Raw genomic sequence first — 21,007 nt, forward strand, 5'->3', positions numbered from 1 at the left:
TGCAAAATTTGTCAATATGCACAGTCTTAATAAAAATATGTGCACTGTATTAGCATCCGTTCTAGAAAGTCTGCTTCATTTAAAGTACTGCCCAGCAAGCTTAAAATGCAACTCTTAATTTATTCGCATTAAGTTCACATTTTAAACGACCACAGATAATTAAAACATTACATGGACAGAAAGGAAACTCACATTAAACAAATCCAAAAAGCAATGCATATCCTAACACAAAAACAAACTCAAACTTGTCCACATATAGCAAAGCACATATAAAAAATGAAAAGAAAGTCAAGGCGGCATATTAACGCTATGCTACATGACATAGTTTAGAAAACATGTTATAGCTACTAAAAGGGGGATAATTCAATTTTATTGTGTGGAATTTATTATCCATAAATAATTTTAAAAATCGATAAAACAGTGGTCCACTATGGCTACAAGAGGTGACAAGGAAGTAGTAAGTTGAGTACTGTGTTTTGATTTGAAAAAATCTTTAAAATAACATTTTCTCCGTTCAGTACCGACATTTACATGTATTTATACCTGTAGCATAACTTGGATCGAAATCGAACTTGTGTCAAAATGACTAACAGTTTCACACGAATAAATGTGAATGCTTTGATTTTTGAATGACTCTACAATGTGTACACCAAAACCACAAGAAGGGTATTGTCTCACTAGAGGCAAGAAAATTCCTGTTTTCAGCTGAATGAGATATTATTAAGTTAATATAGCACCTACATTGTAGAAGTACGAGTACAAGAGAGAGATATCTTAGACATCTTGGGTTTCTGATATTTCCCAATCTTGCATGACAAAAGCGCATGTTTGATTCTTTTTCTCAATTCGAGTTAGTTATCTGATAAAAATGACCTGCATTTAACAGCTGATACGTCACGTCCAAGTGTAAAAGGTCACTTAGGTTTAATTAATCAGTCAATGTATGTATTCAAAATGTATTTATATTTCGATGTTTTTGACAGCCTTCGATTTCTCAGCATATAGTAACAATATGCCTTAAACTTGGAACGAAATCCTGCAGTATAGCGTATCTTTTTCGTAGTCAGTTCCATACTGATCCAACCAGAGTTCTACTATTTACGTTCTGGGGTAAAAATTTGGCCGCGGAGTTTCCACCTTCTTTGTTGATTGATGATTATGAAGAAGTTTTCTTTGGACATCAAGCTACAGAAAAATGCCTTGAAAATGGTGGTAGCGGGATTTACATAGAGAATGTGTTCAAAGATATTTTAACTGTAGAGGCAAGTATATAAATGCATTTGTTTGTAATTCGTTTGGAATTCGGATTGTGAGAATATATACAGGTATAGAAATACAAAACACAATACCTTTATGACATGTAGTTTACAAGCGATATCGTTAATATATAAATCATAAGTAATACAGATCACCGAGGTACAATGTACACAAGCTGATGTACCGCATAAATCTGATTAAGTTGAATGGAACACCATATCTGATTTCTGATGTTAAATATGTTCGGTGCTTTCTGTATTATGTTCATTAGTACATTTGTTAAAATGCAGATCGGTAGTTTTAATATTATGATCAGTAGTTCTGACATTATAATTGGTACCTTTGTCTTTATGTTCAGTAGTTTCATAATCATATGTAGTGCTGTTTGAATTATGTTCGGTACTTTCGACATTAAGTTCATAAGATGAGGATCGTGAAGCACCGTCATGTTGGCGGAAATTTTGACAAATCCATCAAATTATTATAAATATGTGCTGTGTACAAGTAATTTCGTTAAAACTGTAACTTTTATTACCATCCATAACGTGTACAAGTCAGAAAAAAAATGTACAGGTTTTCTATATGATCCATCAGAAAACAGAACTCCGTTTGGGTACTAACAAGACTGATAATCTTTTCCTGATTATTCTAAGAATTTTTACCTATGTTCATGAAAAAGTCAAGGGCAAAGAATTGCATAATTTGTGTATAACTAGTAAACAAAGAATCTTCAACGGTAGCGGTACCTTTGGAAGCTTCACTATCCATACGCCCAACGGGTGCAGTGTAGTAGTTTTTTACCATTGCTCACTGTTTCCCCTTTTTTTAACCAGAATTATCAGAAACTCACTGCAAGTTTGCATGGTCTATATATACCAGGTTTATAAAACCCGCAAAACATCAGAAGTTCAATTCTGCCCCATTTAAATATATATGGTCTAACAATTCTCAAAGTTGTATCTAAATTGCAAGATCCATTTTTTTTCTTTTTTGGAAAATGTTCTTTGTGCTGATGTGACCGCTGATTTACCAATTATGACAATATTATGCATATGCCTTTTAATCACCACTGGTATAGTCATGCTGTCGTGGAAGAGGGGGTTTAGCGCGTTGTAAAACCTAGATCTAACCCACCATTTAGTCTAAGGTATCTGTACCAAGTCAGGATCATTGCGGTACCAGCTTCTTAGGTGGTGTAATATCTATTTTGCCAGATTTATTTTGGACTTGATTATGAATCGGATTAGTGTTTGGTAATTTGTTATTTCCCTTTGTTATCTGAAGAAACAAATGAATAAAACAATAAATATGAAGCAAGAGCACTGACGCTGGAAAAATTATACTTGATGTTGGTGACAAATGTTTAAAGGGAACAACAAATATGAAAAAGAGACCACTAGATATAGATTGGTATGATTCAGATGTAAAAGATCTCAGATAGTGCATTAGACAAAATTGGTGTCTCAATACCCATTCAGCAAGGATCTGAAAGACGGTTTCATTGTGATTTACAATATATATACATGTAAGTGGGTGTTTAGGAAACTTTCAACTTCTGTTTAATAGACTAGAGCATTTAGAACATCAGATCACTTGTTTGTTTTGAAAAGTGCAATTTACAAATATAATGGAAAGAAACAAAAACTCTACACACGTTTTGTAGACATGACTTTAAGAAAGCCTTCAACTCATTCTTACATGAAGTGACTTATACTTATGATCACTTCACCCTGGACTGTTCGTAAGCATAAAACTATTCATACGGGAATAAAGGGAACCTCTTAAATCAAAGTTCAAACTTAAAGCTGATTTTCTCTCTTTCGACCCTGGGCCGAAATTTTCAATCCATTTGTTTAGTCATATAGTTAAATCAATTTACTACTACATTGCTGATAGACTTTTTATCTTGATGTAAATGCGTTTAATTAAACAATATTCTGCAAATTCATTGAAAAAGCTTAAATTTTGCTTCAATGTCAGGTATGAGATTTCATATGATATTAGATATAATTGAAACTTCGATATCATATTTCTGTAGGTTTGAGAATTTACCTTGTGTCATCTTCATTAGTTAATTCTAATGAATTGTATAATGCTGACACAGTTTCCTGCAAATCAGTTATGATGAAAGTATTTAAACGTGTATATGCTCCAGAATATCTCAAATATAAATCATGTATAAATACTTTAAAGAGATTCTTTAATTTCCTCTCCGAAATCTTTATCTTGACTAAAACCATTTGAAAAGGTAGAAAGCTGAGAAAATACTTTCTCTGCTTCAAATCCATTTCCACCCACCTGCTTCTGTATTCACTTTGGATAAACCCTGCTTGTTCCTGAAGTCAGAATATAAGTTCTTATTTCCTGAGCATTGAGATTTTTATAATCGGGAGCAGTAATTCTAAATCAGCTATTTGTTAGCTTACAATCATGCCTCTCAATGACTATTGGAACAACAATTTTTGATTTAATCAATGACTCCTAAACTAGAGAAAGTTTCTTTCATCTTGAGGTCAGTTAAGGTTAAATATTAGTTAATAACAGGTACAAACGTAGCCGTTCTTCCTTTCCAAATTTCGTCTTATTTATGTATGCCTCCTAGAGAGGCCGTATTTATATCAATATCAGCCGACATTTTATAATTTTCACGATCTTCTTGTATAATTCGGTAATACGTTAATGCAATATAAACACATTTTTAAACATGCTGAATCTGACAAATCATTTATCAACTTAAATAAGGCACAAATTGATATTGTATTCATTGCTTCGATCTCCATTCGGAACGCCAAATTACATACACATGCAAATCATAGCCCTGAAAATACAAACACAAAAATATCTTATAGTTGAAAACGACGGGTGTTTTATTGTCCATAGACCGGAAAGGTCATCGCTTCCTCCCGAATCATTTACTTTATGATGATTGTCATTTGTACCTCCCATTTACGGGTTCTTTGTCAATACAATATAAGAATAAGAGATGCAGTATGATTGTCAATGAAATAGTCAAAGCTAACCAACGAACAATTATTCTACAGGTCACCATACGGTCTAAGTCTATTTTCGTTAGGACCAAAAAGCCAAAAGTTTTGTGATCACTAATTAAAAACTAAGTATACATGAATATAGATATCAGCATGTTGACCAATGTCTATGATTTTCAATGGTATCAAGAAATTTGTATTCACTCTAAGATTTTTCTACTTAAATACAAATGTGTACTACCAAAATCGCTTGAATTGACATATTGTTTGAAGTGATAACCGCTGGAGTATTTTTGCTTCACCTTAATAGATTAATTAGTACTTGTATGGTCTGTTACGTTTTTATAAGTGCTATTTTTGGTGTTCTGTTAACGACTTGCGGCGATTTTCGTAGTCAGAATCAACAACAAAAAATAGATAACCTATAGAGTTTATTATTTCGGTCATTGTCGGAACTGGTAGCTACGTTTACGTTTACATATTGTTAGTTACCATTGTTAACTAAGAAAATATGTTTTTTTTTGTTTCTGTCAGGATCTTCAAATAGATTCTTTGATCATCGACTCAAAAGGAAATGATCAAAATGCTTCCAAGATCATCAACGCATTTCTACTCGAAATTCGAAGGTTTATTATGAACCATTTCAATAAACAGCATGCCCTAATTAGGCAGGACGAAATGCTGTTTGTCATAAGTATTCCATCGGTGAGGGCAGAAACGGTTAGGACATTTTTAAATGAAGCCTGGCGAATGGTATGTCTACACAAAATATTGTCATCATTAAGATCATAATAAATTAGTTTACTATCGCACATCGTTACATCATATTGCACAGTCTTTGAGATCGCAAACAAAAATACAACGATGTACCAGAGTTAAAGATCGGATTTTGATATATTTGCATGCAGACAAAGTAGGAAGAAAATGGCAAAGCCTCTTCGATTTTGAGTTAATTTTTTCACACAATGAACACACTTTTTTATACGCTCTATCTTGAATCAAAATTATTTGTAAAACATAATGGCCGTTGCCGGTAAGAACTTGTAGTTAGTTTTTATCATTTATCTACTCACTCACTCTATTTTATTGTCTTATTTTATTATTGGAATAGTCTTATTTATTAAGAAACAATCTTCTTGCTATCTATTAAAGTTTTGATTTAGTTAAGATTTAGTTTGATTTCACATTAACTGCATGTAGACATGTAGATTGTTTGTTTGTTTGTTTGTTGGGGTTTAACGTCCGAGCAGCAATATTTCAGCTATATTCAGACAATGAACATGAAATGGATGATATAATGAACATGAAATGAAAAAAAAGGATGGGTCACAAGGATAATAGGGTCGACAAGTTTTGATTGCCACTGGAAAAAGGGGGGATGGGTAAAATCGGGCAATCTAGCCTCCTGTGGCGGAGCGCAAAGGTTCCTACTCCTATCGAATACCACAGCAGGGTTCTTTAATGTGCGAGGAACGTGGCATCTTTCCCAACACGGTGCACCACTATGGTTTCGGTCAGGTTTTCCGTATTATAGCCTGACAACCCCAAGCATGTAACACGCCAGGGGTTCCCCATTCCACTGCCTGGGACAACCATCCCAGTTGCTCTGTGGGCAGAGCGCCTAGCCCCCGGCTAGGTTTCTGAGCACTATATAGTCGCCTTATACGACAAGCTTAGCGCTGCTGCAGGCCTATTCTTTTATCACCCGGACCTGCACGGGGGACAATACCTGAACCGTGCAACCATTATTTCAATCAGTCATCAATTAATAATCAGTGATTAATCTGTCAAACTTGTGATTGACTGCTTAAATACCTGAACCGTGCAACCATTATTTCAATCAGTCATCAATTAATAATCAGTGATCAATCTGTTAAACTTGTGATTGACTGCTTATCATTTCATTAAGATATTGATTATTTCATTTGTACCAGCATCACCAATGATGACAAAAGGTCTAGTAGCTGTTCTACTCCGTCCTTACATCAGTCACATTAAATCTGTGTAATCTCTACCTCAAACTATATTTAAGCAATATTATTTAAGCTTTTCCCATTGATTATATTCATATTGAAGATATACAACTCTTACTATGGACATATTTTATGAATTTTTCCTACAATTTGAGCATGTCAAACTTTGCCATTTTTGTCACTCGATGTTGTGAATGGTGCCTACTTTTTTTAATCTGTAACTTAAAAGCGTTTAAGGAATATTATTCAACATATGCACATTGATTGTATACATATTGAAAATATGCACATCTTATTGTGGAGAAATTTAATATTTTGTTCTATTCATTGTTGTTTAATACATTGGCCATGGGTAAACGGCTATTTTACCACAGTTCTTTTTGTCAAAGTTAATGTAGCAAGTAATGTCAAAATAAAAGAACAGCGTTCGAATGTGCCCCGCGAAAAAAAAGTGCGGAAAACTTCAAATTCACTGAAATTCTCCATTGCCATAACTTCCATAAAAATCAATCAATGTTAAGACTTAATCTGTAACTTCTCATAGTAAGACTACATACAAAATATAAAATCAATTGATAAAAGCATTACAAAAAAAACGGAAAACTGTAAAAAAAAGTTTTTGTGATAAAGATAACTAATTGCAACACACAACAGTGATTTAACTGATTATTCAATCGACATTTGAGATCTTTAACATCACGAAATGCTTTACGCACGCAATATATATATAATTTTTGTTATCCACCTTAACTTACTTTTGATGACATTTCGTTAAGAATGGGAGATTAATACTTATCTACTCCCCTGTTCAGCATTCCATCTTTCCATCATTTCACAATTTTGTATCACTATACGTATACACAAAAATGCATCAAGTCTGATCCAAACGAATTTGTGCTTTCCATTAGCAATACACTGCCTTTGCTGTGAATTTGGGTGGACGATATGTGCGTCCATATTGTATCTGCAATTCCCTGCCACCGCTTTATTAAATATATATAATCGTACTTGCTAATGACTGATTATTCGGTCATGTCATTGTTATTAAATATTTTATGTAAATGGGTTTTGAGTGGCCTTGCGTTTTACAAAGACTATTTATTATTTACTCCGATGAGCTGCATGCTTATATTCTATATTATTAGTATGCCTTATGGTAAGATTTGGTTAAAAATGAATTAATCGAATTTCACCAAGGAAGGCCAATAGAGTATAGAGTTAGAGGGACACCATTATTTATTATGCAAGACAAAACTAACAAAAACAGGAAATAATGATGTAGCAAATGAAACATACGATGGTCGTATAATAAAAACGCGAACAAATGCTATGAAAAATATATACAAACAAATAGGATTATTAATATGAACAAAAATCTGCAGTCAACGATCCCATCGGACAAGAATAACAGAAATTAGTCCGGGAAGGATCGGATCAAGATATAACAAAGTGCAGATCGAAAACTTCATTAATCAAAGAAATGAATCAGACCGTATCTTCCTCCTCGCTCAATATGCTACTGTTACGTTCTACATTTGTAAACTTATATTTTAGGATTATCCAGGGCAAGATGTCATGATTGTCACATACCCAGAAGCAACATTAACGTCATATATACACGAACTCATAGAAAATCCCTCTGAATCCAGGCTATACGACCTCGAAGTTGGAGAAAGGGTGATGGTCATTGGGTTTGAAGGTACATACTATAAATTCATTTACGTTTCTGAATAAGAAGATACTTCACCTTAACTCGTATGGTACTGAAACAGAATATATTACAGATTGTATGCAATCTATTTTTCAAAACCATAAAACATATCATATTTTTAGAAGTAGATCGAAGATTTATTGAAATGAACGATAATTCTATAAATATAGTTGATAGTTACTATTGACGATTATTCGAATGATAATTTATTCTTGATATTGTTAAAGCTTATATGCAATGCAGATCTTATTTGAATCAATCTAATGAAAATCAACTTTCATAAGGATAAAATTTTCATTAGAGTACATTTGAAGTGACACAATGCAAACGAAAAAAAACCTGTGAGCAGTGTTTTCTAAATTGATACCCCTTATTCCTCATTTTAAAAGCCTGACATTTGTACACACAAAATGATTTAAATCAAAGTTAAAAACAGGTAATAGGTACCATTTTGTTTAAGTTACATTAAATTCTACTCAGTTGTGTGACAAGTGTCGATGTAAGAAATCAATGATGTCCAAGTTTGCTTAAGTGAGACCTCAATTAAAAAGATCAAAATTTAAAATCAAAAGTGCACTTATTTAATACTAAATACAGACTGTGATAATTTCATTAAATTCCATGTTTAGATGTAGGAGAAGAAACGGATATGAGATAGGGGCCCATTCTTCATATACAATAAATTACATTGTGTTGTTTTGCTTTGAGAAATCCATGAATTGGTTTGGATCAAGATCTTAAATAAAAGGTACACAATGGACATACGTACGTAATAAAAATTCAGTGAAAGTTCATATACAGTACCTGAACCGATCCGTGCAACAAAAATTGCGATTGATCATCGATCACCGATCAGATTCCGGTCAGTAATACCGTTCCATTTAACTGGTGATCGCATCACGTGACCACAGAACTGTCAATGTATTTTATGGTTTTTGGTTTTTTTTTTTTTTTGTCAATTGTACACATATTTACATAATATAATATATAATATATTTAAACATCAATTTATACTTTTATTTTACATTTCTTTTATTCAAAACAGATCGTACGTCATTTTACATAACAAAACTGCGATCATATAGGTCACCGGTCATCGGTCATCGATCCGTCAGCGATCAATCAGTCAACGGTCATCGATCCGTCAAATCGTTCAATTCAGTGGTGTAGGAGGAGAAACAAATAAGAGATAGGTACCTGCACGCCGCCTCTATTAAAAATGACCATGTTTTGTTATATGAAACCGTCAAATGAAATTTTGTCTAATCTTAAATAGTAGGTCCACAATGGAAATATTTTATAAATATTGTGTGCACGTTTCATAAAACATGTAAGAGGTTGATACCAAAATGTCATTAGTCCCTACGCTTGGATGGTTCACCATGCAGACGAAACCAAACGCATCAATTTCATAATTTTCATGATTACATGATTTTCAGGAACCTTTATACCTCCAATTTCCGAATCAATTTGTCGCCAAAGAATATTTTCGGATTCTTTTCCAGTATAAGCCAATATTTGTACAACAAAGGCGCAAAAACCAAGATTTTTGTGATTCAATTGTTCGAGCGTCTAAGTCTTTCTTGGACATCAGGTGTAAAGAAATTGAATGTACATAGAAATCACCATGTAGCCGAACGTCTCAGCTTCCTTATGGTACATGAAAATCCCCCAACTCCCACCCCCACTCCCAAAAAATAAGCATTATACATTTATATAAAGCGTAAGAAATTAAAATCTCAAATTTTACAATTTTAGTATTTTTATTAATTTGTTTTTATTTTTGTTTTTGTTTTTTGTTTTTTTTTTTTAAACTTATAAAAATAATTTCTCAGGGTTTTTTTGTCGGGGGATGTGACTGGGGGCTTTTGTCTGGGGACTTTTGTCTTGATACTTCTCCAGACCTAGAAATCTGGTATCAGTATCAAATAAAACCTTTTACATGATACAGTACATTAATATCATAGTGTCTTTGCTTTCAAATGAAAAACACATCTTTAAGTATATGTTTTATTATGATTATTTTTTTTATTTAACAGATGAACTAGATAGCTACAATACATACGAAAAACGAAGTTCAATGAATTATAAACAGGAAACACAGTTTCTCAGTGGTGGAAGTACGAAGGAGTTAATCATGCGGGAGTTTGATAATTTCTTCGCCGATTTATTCGGATCATGGGTTTGGAATATTGGGCGGAATAAAGATATTTGGATAGGTATTGAAGATAAGATCAATTTCCTACTTGAAAATGGCTGTGCCAATCATAAAAATATACTTTTTACAGATCAATTTATTTTGTTAGATGAGGTTTGCAAAAAACACACGAACATGCCTTTAAAACACATCATATCCATCTCAGATTATGCTGGTCACATTACACTTAATGGATTTCGCTTGAGAATTGACACTTCTCTCATACTATCTATTTTTGATAAAGGGATAAGGAAAGTCATGCGAAACATCAATTATGTGATGTCGTTAGAGGAAAAGAATATAAAATTTATTCTACTTTCTGGAAACGTCGCTAATTTTCCATTAGTACGCGATGCTATTGTACAGATGTTCCCACAGTCACACGTATTAGGTGGAAAAGGTAGCAGATCCTCGTATGAAGCCCTTAAAGGCGGAACTCAGTTTGGACATAAACCTGTTGTGTTTTCGACAATGTTTTCATGTGCACAAACATTTGTTCCACAATGACTTGTTGAACGTTTTGAAATAATCAAAAATGCATAGTGAAAATTAGTTCAATTAGCATTTCAATTAGTAACCAATATCAATAAAAGAAATATATAAAAATCACCCCTCTTTGGTTGACTAAATGTAAGCAAATCGGCAAAAATTAAAGAAGCGTAAAAATTGATAATAAAGACACATCGAAATCAAGGTTAATGGCCTTAACGCGAAAGGAAAAACTGACACCTATACGTTCTACATACACACAGTATAGCGAACAAAGTATGATAAAAATTACGTAGTTAAGATACAAAAATTGCCGTTGGTTCTTAAAAAAAGAAACAACGCGCCCAAAAGACAAAAAGACAATTCATTTTTTTATTACGAATCAACAGCATTTCATTGTTTCTGTTATTTTAAACTATAAATTTTGACGTGACCGAATAAATCTGTTGTCAAATTCGATAAGGCCTTTTGAGTAACTGAAGTAGGTTTAATTCACTACAGGTATATATTGACTATTTTCAACATTATTGCATTAATTCAGCAAAACGTTTCGAGTGTGACCAAGTAATCAAACAGTTTCGATCCGAATTATAATGTCGATATACAAAGTTCTGATGACATGAACTGACAGTGCAGCCAAAACGTCAATCCGAGTATTTTTTCGAGTTTCCGATCAACATTTTAATCATGATAAAAGACAAAGAGGTTTGTCTACGAGATTTTCATTCTATCAATTTTAGTTGTTTATCCTTTATGAGAAAAGCAATCAAGGTATTTTAAGGTGTCCTGATCTGGGAAAATATCACAATGTTGTTTCTAAGAGAACTACTATTTACATTATATAACGAAGCAGTATTCAGACAGTCATGATATGAGAAATATGTTTTCGTGTGTTGATTGTGTGCAGTTATTAATAAGTAAAAAATATTAAGCGTAAACTTTGCAATGTTTAATCTCCTATGAACGTACTTGTTTTAGTTATATTATATTCGGTTCATCTAATCAATATAATATATAGTACATTAACAAAGTTTCTATCAAAAAAACTTGAATCAACATAAACGGGATGCAGCTGATCGGAAAGAGTAGATATTTTTATTTAATTCTTTGTTCTTTGTGTTATTTGTGGAAACTTTCGATGGGTCTTTATGTATCACAATGATAATGAAATCAAAATAAAGCGAGATTTACTTCGACACCTACAAGATATACTTATTAATAAATGATGTGCTTTACAACATGCTGTCTTAGATTACAAGATCGTGTCCCTAAATAGGCCAAGGTCATCCTTCAACATATAAGCACAAGATGAATGCTTACAAAACTTTTAGAAAAAAAAACGTTGATGCTTTTAGAAGAAGACTTTCAATGAAAGTTCAAGGAAGAAATAACTATTAGATATTTTACATTAAATATATATACAAATTTAATCAAAGTTCCACATTGTTACTCCCTCAATCATGAATTGATATCAGGAGCTAGAACTCGTAATTACTTAGTTATGTTCACATTAAAAAAGATGTTGACTATTAGTGTTATCGAATTTAATTTCATTCCTATTGGTTTTGTACTGTGTATACATAAACCACAGTTTAGAAGAACACACACCGTATTCAACACATCACTTCATTTTCAAATATGTGCGCCTTTTAATCTTTTGAAGTTATTTCGTTTTTATTAAATAAAAAAATATGGGAATGTATATCATGATTTTATTTACAAGCTTTTGAAATGAAATAGAGAACCCATTTCTTTTGGGGGTAATTCAGTTTTCATTCTTGATTTTTGTTTCTGATTTTTCTGGTTATACATATCAATGTTCTTTATTTTGATACCTTTTGAGCTTTGATAAACATCTGTCTAATGAAGATGTTTTTGTTTTTTTTTTATTTAGTATAGTTTATTATACCGTATGTCAACTAATAAAACTGAACACTGATAATCATTACATTGAATCGTCGCATTGATTAAAAGTATCGTTTATTTCCCCTTGAATATCTTTGTGGTTATTATCATTATTTGTTTCCACTTTATTATCCTTTTTATCCTTTTGGTTATAAACGACAATCTCCTCTATGGTGTCCTTTAGTGCCATATTGTTTGTCTCGTTGAGAAGTACTATGGAGAATGCAGAGATCACAAACATTGTTCCTAGCAGCAAATACATGAGACCGGGAATATGCTTGCTCTATAAAACATGTAATCTTGAGATTTAATGTAGTATAATAAATAAAAAGTCATTTTTGATTGTTTAACTACGTTATGATTTTATACATTATGAACATCTTATACTGATATATTATTATGAGAATGGCGGATGATGATTTTTTCGGAAGTAGGGAGAGATATTGTATGGGGAATTGGGAGGTGATGTACGGAGAATGGGCATGTTTGTGGGTGGATTGGACGTGGCTTTAGGGATTTGGAGATTGACTGATAACAAGAAGAGTTGAAGATTGCGGAATAATTTTTAAGGGGAAAAAGAGCTGATCTGGGAGATAGAAAGGGGTCTAATAAGAATAAGATTTTTATGAGGAATAAGGACAGGGTGAATAAGATGTTTTGGGAAATGTTAAAGTGGCATGAAAAAAGAAACTTAAGGGTCAAGAGAGAAGTTTTATGAGTAGATGGCGAATAGTAAATGGTAAATTTAAAAATGGGAAGTTTTTAATATTCAAGTGCTGTGCTAAGTAACATATACACGTAATATCATTTATTTATTGTGTGTTTGTTAAAATATGCTCATAATATGAAGTTACTTTATTCAAAATAAGAAGAATAGTTTAAAAGCTTTTATGAGGTAGCAAGACGTTTCATGATAAAGAAATGAAACCGTTATTCGACCTACATCTTTGTCACAAGTAGCTATCGACGCCTTTGTGATTTACCTAAAAACATTGTTTAACTTACAGCATAAACTAGCTGTGGTGCAACCATTGCCCCTACACGGGAGACTGTATTGTTAATTCCATAACCAACATTTCTGAAACAAATTGAATTATTCAACCAATACATTGTTAGCGTTACGTGTAATGGTATCTGTACATGTTTTTTTCAACTTACATGAGACCCGTGCAGGTCCGGGTGTCAAACGAATAGGCCTGCAGCAGTGCTACGCTTGTCGTAAAAGGCGACTAAATAGTGCTCAGAACCTTAGCCGGGGGCTAGGGCGCTCTGCCCATAGAGCAACTGGGATGTGTGCCCAGGTGGTGGAATGGGGTACCCCTGGTGTATTACATGCTGGGGTTGTCAGGCTATAATACGGAAAACCTGACCGCAAACCATAAAGGTGCACCGTGTTGGGAAAGATGCCACGTTCCTCGCACGTTAAAAAACCCTACTGTGGTATTCTCCTGGAGTAGGAACCATAGGGCTCCGCCACAGGAGGCTGAATTGCCCGACCCGACCACCTCTCCCTATTTTCAGTGGCAATCAAAATTTCTCGACTCCATTGTCCTTGTGTCCCATCCCATTTTTCATTTCATCATCATTTCATGTTCCTTTTATCATCCACTGCATGTTCATTGCCTGAATATAGCTGAAATGTTGCTGCTCGGGCGTTAAACCCCAAAAAACAAACAAACATTCAACTTACATGATACCATTACAAAGCTAACATGCAAATAAATATGAATCTGGTTAAATTATAATCAATGCAATCAAACTGTCATACATAACGCTAGTAATCAGGTATGTTGTTCGATTCACAATAAGTTCATATGTAAACTGTAGAACGGTTTTTGGTTTGATTGGTTCTAATATATTTTATTTCTTTTGATTTCGTTTTTCGTTTCGTTTGATGTTATATTGAGTTCGTTTCGGACTTTACAGGTACTTCTGATACTCTATAATTGAACCATCATTAAATGATCATTATACTTTAAACTTATAGAAGGGTCTGAAAAATTACCAACGATGTTAGAACTATCAAATTTGGGAAGCAACGTTTTGATTATTCCCTCCGCGGGACACCTAGATGAACTGTCCCGTACTACCATACATCGTGTACTAAGTTACAGCCCTAGATTAATCCTATGAGGAGGAATGATCCGGCCAGCGAAAGCTATATTTTTATATAGCCTAGCTGTCCGAGTGGTCAAGGGCGCTGGACTTTGTACAGACGGTGTTGCAATAGATGTCACAGCGATATTTAAACGTATAGAAAGGTCTGAAAAATTCCCAACAGATGTTAGAACTGTCAAATTTGCGATGCAAATTTTTGGTCGTTCCCTCCGCGGGACTCGAACTCGTAACTCTGTGACATCTATGGCAACACTGCCTGCACAAAGTCCAGCGCCCAAGACCACTCGGCCAGCAAGGCTATATAAAAATATCTAGCTACCATACATCGTGTACTAATATAGAGGCCTAGATTAATCCTACGAGGAGGAATGACCCGGCCAGCGAAAGCTATATTTTTATATAGCCTAGCTGATCGAGTGGTCAAGGGCGCTGGACTTAGTGCAGGCGGTGTTGGTGTTGCCATAGATGTCATAGCGGAACGAGTTCGAGTCCCGCGGAGGGAACGACCAAACATTTGCATCGCAAATTTGACAGTTATAACATCGTTGGGAATTGTTCAGACCCTTCTAAAACTTTACATTATCTTCCGTGTATCAATTTGATCGGATGGAGCAGTGCAGCGAATAGAGTCGTCACATTCTGAATATATATATATATATATATATATATATATATATATATAAAGTGTCAAAGAAACTGCCAACCAGCAAACTGGTATTGGATCGTCGAGTCATGACGATGCAGCACAAACAAACAAACATATATAAGATTGCAAAACGATCGTTATATATATTCGCCTCCGCTCGATACAATTTACAACTGTATGTAAATCATACGTGAATAATGTGTAAACTCTATCTTGTCAGCGCTGTAGCTAGAACCAAATAGAAATGGAAGCAATCAGTTACAGAAGAGTGTAAAGAGGGAAGCTACCTTTCAAAACAGCACTAGAAAAACTTAAAATTATTCAGAACCAAAATTATTTATATAATTTCTCGGAAATGATATATTTTAACTTGATATCAACTCAAATGTTTTGTTATGATTTACAGTGATGAAAGTATGCAAAAATTATGCGGTATCCAAAATGACTGTGTTTCTAACCTTATAACCGTTGGGTACAATTCTGAGGTAAATATTATTAGCGCCATCCAGCCACAGGTTACACACAGTTTGGAGGTCAAAGCGAATGCATTCACTAACTGGCCTTTATTGGGAATATCTTCAAATAAAACAAATATTGACATAAATAATACTTAAGATGGATTCGATTATTAATTAAAGTTATTTAACATAAAATATCGACAGTACAGTGGATATAAATGAACAAATACCACGTCCATATATAGAAGAGAATTGCTTACCAATTATCAGATGTTAATATGATTGAAATTTAGTTTTCTTGTTGTCATTTTTACTTTGATTATGGGTTTAGTTCACTATTTTATTTTTTTTTTTTTTTTTTGCTTTGTTTTCTAAATGATACATGACACAATTTTTTTCTCGCAAAATCATGTTTATCTTACCAAGGAATTGAAATATTCCAACCACTATTCCTGTTAAGCCTCCCAATACGAAAAATACCAGTGTGGTTGGCTTCCTACCAATCCTATCAAATATACACATAGTGTTTTTATGTATATTGAAGACACGTTGTACATAAAAATCGTTTTTGAAAAAAAATACACATATAAAATGAACCCCAAAAAGTTATGACAGTAAGTTCTTGTCGTTAAGGAAGGAATCACAGGACAAATAAAGTAATCATTCGGAAGACTCAATCATTCGGAAGGCTCAATCATCTTGGGTGCAAATTTGTTCTATTGAATAAAAGGGGAGAGATGAGTTACGTTGTACCCAAAATTGTTCACATACGTATGGAGGTTACATGCTAACTTAATTGAATTATTCAACTTTATAAACCTTACCTGTTTGTTATATATGCAACTATAATAGACACTACCTCCATAGCTCCCAGCATTACTGTGTTGACATATATGTTTCCAGAGAGCTGCTGTACTCCAAACGAAATAGCATAAAACCCATATCCGCAAGTTATCCTGTTAAACATGTATAAGTGGCTGAATAATGTGACTTCAATTATGAAAGTTTTTTTTCCATTGTAATGGTTTTAACACGTATCAAGATGCTTTTAACATATATCAAGATGCTTTTGATAAGTATCGTGATACATATAAAAAGTATTATGATTCTTCCTCATGGCATTACAGTAAAATTAATTAAGATGACAAAACCGCCATGTTAGTCAAAGGCATCGATATGGAAGTCAAATTGTTAATTGTATGAATTGCTTTTAATAGTTATATTGTGCCCATGTGATTTTTCCCTTAATACTATATTTAGTGGTTTAGTCTTTATCCGGTGCAACGCATTTCCAGTGCAATCACAAATTTTGATTTTTTATAACGAAGAAGAGGGGTCTGTGCGTGTAGATCATACGTCTTCAAGGACAAGTCAACAGGCGTTTACTTAAATATTCAAACCAGCTCAACACTCCATATATGATATACTATTCTTTTTATGAATTCCCCACTGTGATTTACTGTACACCCTAAAAATTCGTGTATGCATTTAAAATTAAGATTCCTATTTTAATACTGATTTTCAACCTACTGAAAAATAAACAGAACTGATCGATGGTCTGATATGTAGGAGACTTCCTCACTAAAATCAGATGACAATTAAATTCACGCATTACCAAGAATTTCACCTTTTCACCAGAACAGGTTAAATAAAAACAATAATGGCGGCGAAAAACCCTTGTCATTCTTCCATTCCTTAAGTAGGTCAGCATTTACAATCATAAACACTTTTTCGACATTCAATTGATGGATATCCAGGCTATGTGTATATAAACAAAACATGTCCATCCATTGTTTTTGATTTTTTACTGGATGCTTTATATTTTGACCAGAAGTGGTTAACCCACTTAACTTCCATCATGAAGCCTTTGACATCCATCGGGATGCTGCTTTTGACAATATATTGTGCAGTGGCCTCAAAACGTTGCAGAATCTCTTGAATGTACAATAATCAAATACATACTTTGGAATTAAGGATAGTGATGGTAGAGTTTAAAATTCATGCAAGTACTTTACTAATTTTCAGTAGTATTTTGGCGGTAGATGACACCACTTTCCATCTACTATCTTTCACAGACTTCATGTCAGCAATTTATTTGCATATTTGCTTATTACAATTAACATTTTACAATTAGCATTTTCCATGATTGTTTTATCGATCTGTCTGATATTTCGGAGTCCAAAAAGATTTTCACAAATCACATTAAGTTTTCTTATTAAGTTTTCGCCTTTAATGACGTTTAAGGATCATTATGACGTAAGACATGACAATCCCAAAGGCAATGAAACGGATTTGATCATTTTAGCATATTTGACCAAGCAAAAAAAAATACAAGGTCCCAAGGCGGATCTAGGCCCGGCTTGCCGGGTGTGCACCCTCCCTTATTTCGAAAATAAAATGGTAAATTATCTAAAGAAAATCATTGAATTGACCCCCTCTTTGATTAATCAACGCGCTATCCACAAGTGGGGTCTAAACTTAAAACATTGCTTACCAACACAGCCCCAAAAGCAGGGACACTTTCAAGAGATAACGGTTCTTAAGTATATCAAGAACTGTTCCCTTCTTTTTCTGCATGCCGTCTTTTGCATTTCTTTGTTGTTCAACGACTTTGTATAATTCGTCTTTAGATGGAGCTGGCTTCCGATTAATTTTGCTAATTGTTGTGATGACGTCATAGGCGTCATCAATTCTGTCAACTGTAACTAACCATCGGTAGCTTTCTGGTATTACCCTTTAAAACATTGCATTTATTTTATTGAGGTTACCCTGTCCTTGTACTTGATGGGTGAGGTTTTGTTATTTTGAAATGCTAGAAAAACGATGGAGAACGCCAATGCTGTTTTTGTACTTGATGGGTGAGGTTTAGTTATTTTGAAATGCTACAAGAACGATGGAGAAGGCCCATCATTGTATATACTTAGCTGGAAATTCACGGTTAACGGTAGATTCAATTAATTGAATGAGAAAAATGAAACAGTTGTATAATGGCATGTATTTATCTGTTTGATCCACTAAATTGTCCAACCTTAGAACACTGTAATCACTGTTGCCTCTACTATTGCTAATGTTGAAAGCAAAATCAATATATCAATATATATGACAAAGGCGAATCATCCGAATGTGTATAGGTACGGCGAGTTAGACGGCTTGGTAAAAAGGGATTGGGTCAGTATGGATGCTGTGTAGAATTTTTAAGTGTTCATGTATGTTTTAGGTAGAAATGACGTACCTACACAAATACGCCTGTCGTATAGAATGAACTTCTAAGCTACTCAGTTATACAGAAAGATTTGCATTTGGTTATTTGAGATTTTTTCCACGGATTCAAAGTAACTTAACTTACCAAATGCCTATAAACCATGGCAAGCAAAAGACTGCGCATGCAATTTGAACATACTTCCAATCATGTATCAACCACGTCATTAGGCCAAAGGTAATTGTTCCTAAAGGCCAAGTAGGTAATGAAAGAATTAGGGACCTATATTTTGCAGGCGTAAGTTCTGCCACATAAGTCACATCAATTGTCAAGTACCACCCGCAACCCATACCAATGAAAAATCTAAGAACAGCAAACATTTGCCAATTAACAGAAAAGGCAGCCGCCGTATTAAAAACAACTAGTATGATTAAAGACGCGTAGTAAGTCGGTTTTCTTCCGTATGAATCACCCATCTGCCCGGACAAGAATGCGCCAATAAGTAGACCGCCCATCTGTATAGTAGTAATTGTTGAAATGATCCATTCCTTATCACACACCAGATCCCACTGAAACAATGGAAAAATAACATTATATTTATCCAATCGTAATACGGTAAATGTTTTGATTTTCGCTGAAATATGTGCGAAATGGAAATAAATACAATGAAGTATTTTAATTAATTTGTTTTTTCAAAACCGCGAAAATTGGTATCCGCAAATATGTTCACTTGCCAGCATCTGTGGTGAAAATTAATATGTGTACAGTATTCAGGGATTTTAATATATTAATGACTGTATATGGTAACCGTTTGATTTGTCAAACGTTTTTCTCCGTATACACATGAAGTCCGATAAAGCATAAAACTTAGATCTATCAGTCATTTTATTAACAACAAAAAGTTAATATATATTGCTTATATATATTTCAAAACTTGTTCAACAGTGATGCGTTGAGAATCAGAAAATATGGTATTGATCATGGAAGCTGCTCCGTTTTTTTCCTTGGTATTTACCGTTATGACAGATCACTGATCAACACAAAATTCTGAGTATCTGGTTTTAGATACGCTATGATCATTCTGTGAGTATCGTTCTTGTGGAGAGATCATAGACCCTTTCGTGTTAACAGCTGTACAGTATATTTTCGCGTGGCAGTACTTTGAGTTGAACAAAAGAATTTTCCTTGCGGTATATTGTATATTGAGCATGCTCATTGACCACCCCATAGTTTATACGCAAGGGTCTATTTGTAAAAAGAGGAAATTCCAAACAAATAGGATCGACTTACCTCGTTTACAGTCGTGTGCATACTCCCATCATACTGTCGTGATTCACAACGAACACTTGAAAAATTACTTTCAAAATTACACTTGTTATAAATTGATTCGTTCATTCGAACAGAAAATCCATTTTCCGTCTTCCATGTACAGGTCCATTCCGGATCCGCTCCACCAAATGACATCATCAATGTACTCCATGCTACTGAAGCCTTACTACCGTAGACAATCAGGGTAAGGAGAAATTGAAACAGACTTAGACCACTTAGTCTATAGAGCAAGTTCTCGAGATATTCATTCAAATCAACATCCATTTTCTTGTCTTGGAATACATCTATGTGATATCAAGAAAAAAGTCAACGATCCAGTAACAACAGTTACTATATTTAAAGGTGGTTTACGTTGAAATCATATGCATTTTGTAGTTTCACTTTTGAGAAATTCTCTGTAACACGAGTTGCGTGATTCAGTTACATATAAAGTTTAGATACTTTCAAATATGTTCCTTTCCAAACATGTATTGCTACATTATACTATCTACTAACATGCAAGTGATCCATGTAATCTATAAACTTGAGAATTATTCTTATAAGAGTACACCGAAACTCTTACATGTCGAGGTTACCAGAAGGTCAACTCGATGTCATCCAAAAATAAATTCTGATTTGTTGAGAAACGTAGTAATGTTCTTTCCACTTCAACTGAAAAGGTGTGTTGTACCCAGCTTGGTTTCATGTCGAAATGTATAAACGAAACTGAATATACATGTAAAAACGGATTGTGAAAAA

The 21,007-nt window shown here is 33.8% G+C and overlaps 2 protein-coding genes across 3 annotated transcripts; one reads left to right on the forward strand and one right to left on the reverse strand.

Moving 5' to 3' along the window:
* The first annotated feature begins 420 nt into the window (after window positions 1–420).
* LOC148599064 (uncharacterized) lies at window positions 421–10,734 on the forward strand. Of its 2 annotated transcripts, XM_088560505.1 has the most exons (5): window positions 421–457; window positions 984–1,262; window positions 4,779–4,997; window positions 7,772–7,916; window positions 9,968–10,734. In XM_088560505.1, exons 1-5 carry the CDS (start codon window positions 431–433, stop codon window positions 10,630–10,632), a joined length of 1,335 nt encoding a protein of 444 aa, XP_088416631.1. In that variant the 5' UTR covers window positions 421–430; the 3' UTR covers window positions 10,633–10,734. The 2 variants fall into 2 exon arrangements, with proteins under 2 accessions (XP_088416631.1, XP_088416632.1); XM_088560506.1 differs by lacking the exon at window positions 4,779–4,997.
* Window positions 9,925–20,811, reverse strand: LOC148599065 (organic cation transporter protein-like). The gene is made up of 8 exons (XM_088560504.1): window positions 20,231–20,811; window positions 19,088–19,509; window positions 18,236–18,475; window positions 16,566–16,697; window positions 16,164–16,246; window positions 15,742–15,859; window positions 13,525–13,597; window positions 9,925–12,802 (listed from the first exon to the last, which is right to left on the reverse strand). The coding sequence occupies exons 1-8, from the start codon at window positions 20,531–20,533 to the stop codon at window positions 12,560–12,562; spliced, it is 1,614 nt and encodes a 537-aa protein (XP_088416630.1). The 5' UTR covers window positions 20,534–20,811; the 3' UTR covers window positions 9,925–12,559.
* Window positions 20,812–21,007: the final 196 nt, after the last annotated feature.

Source organism: Perna viridis, chromosome 14 (genome assembly GCF_037379345.1).
Source record: "Perna viridis isolate PV_CMFRI_1.1 ecotype Kerala chromosome 14, ASM3737934v1, whole genome shotgun sequence".
NCBI lineage: Eukaryota > Metazoa > Mollusca > Bivalvia > Mytilida > Mytilidae > Perna > Perna viridis.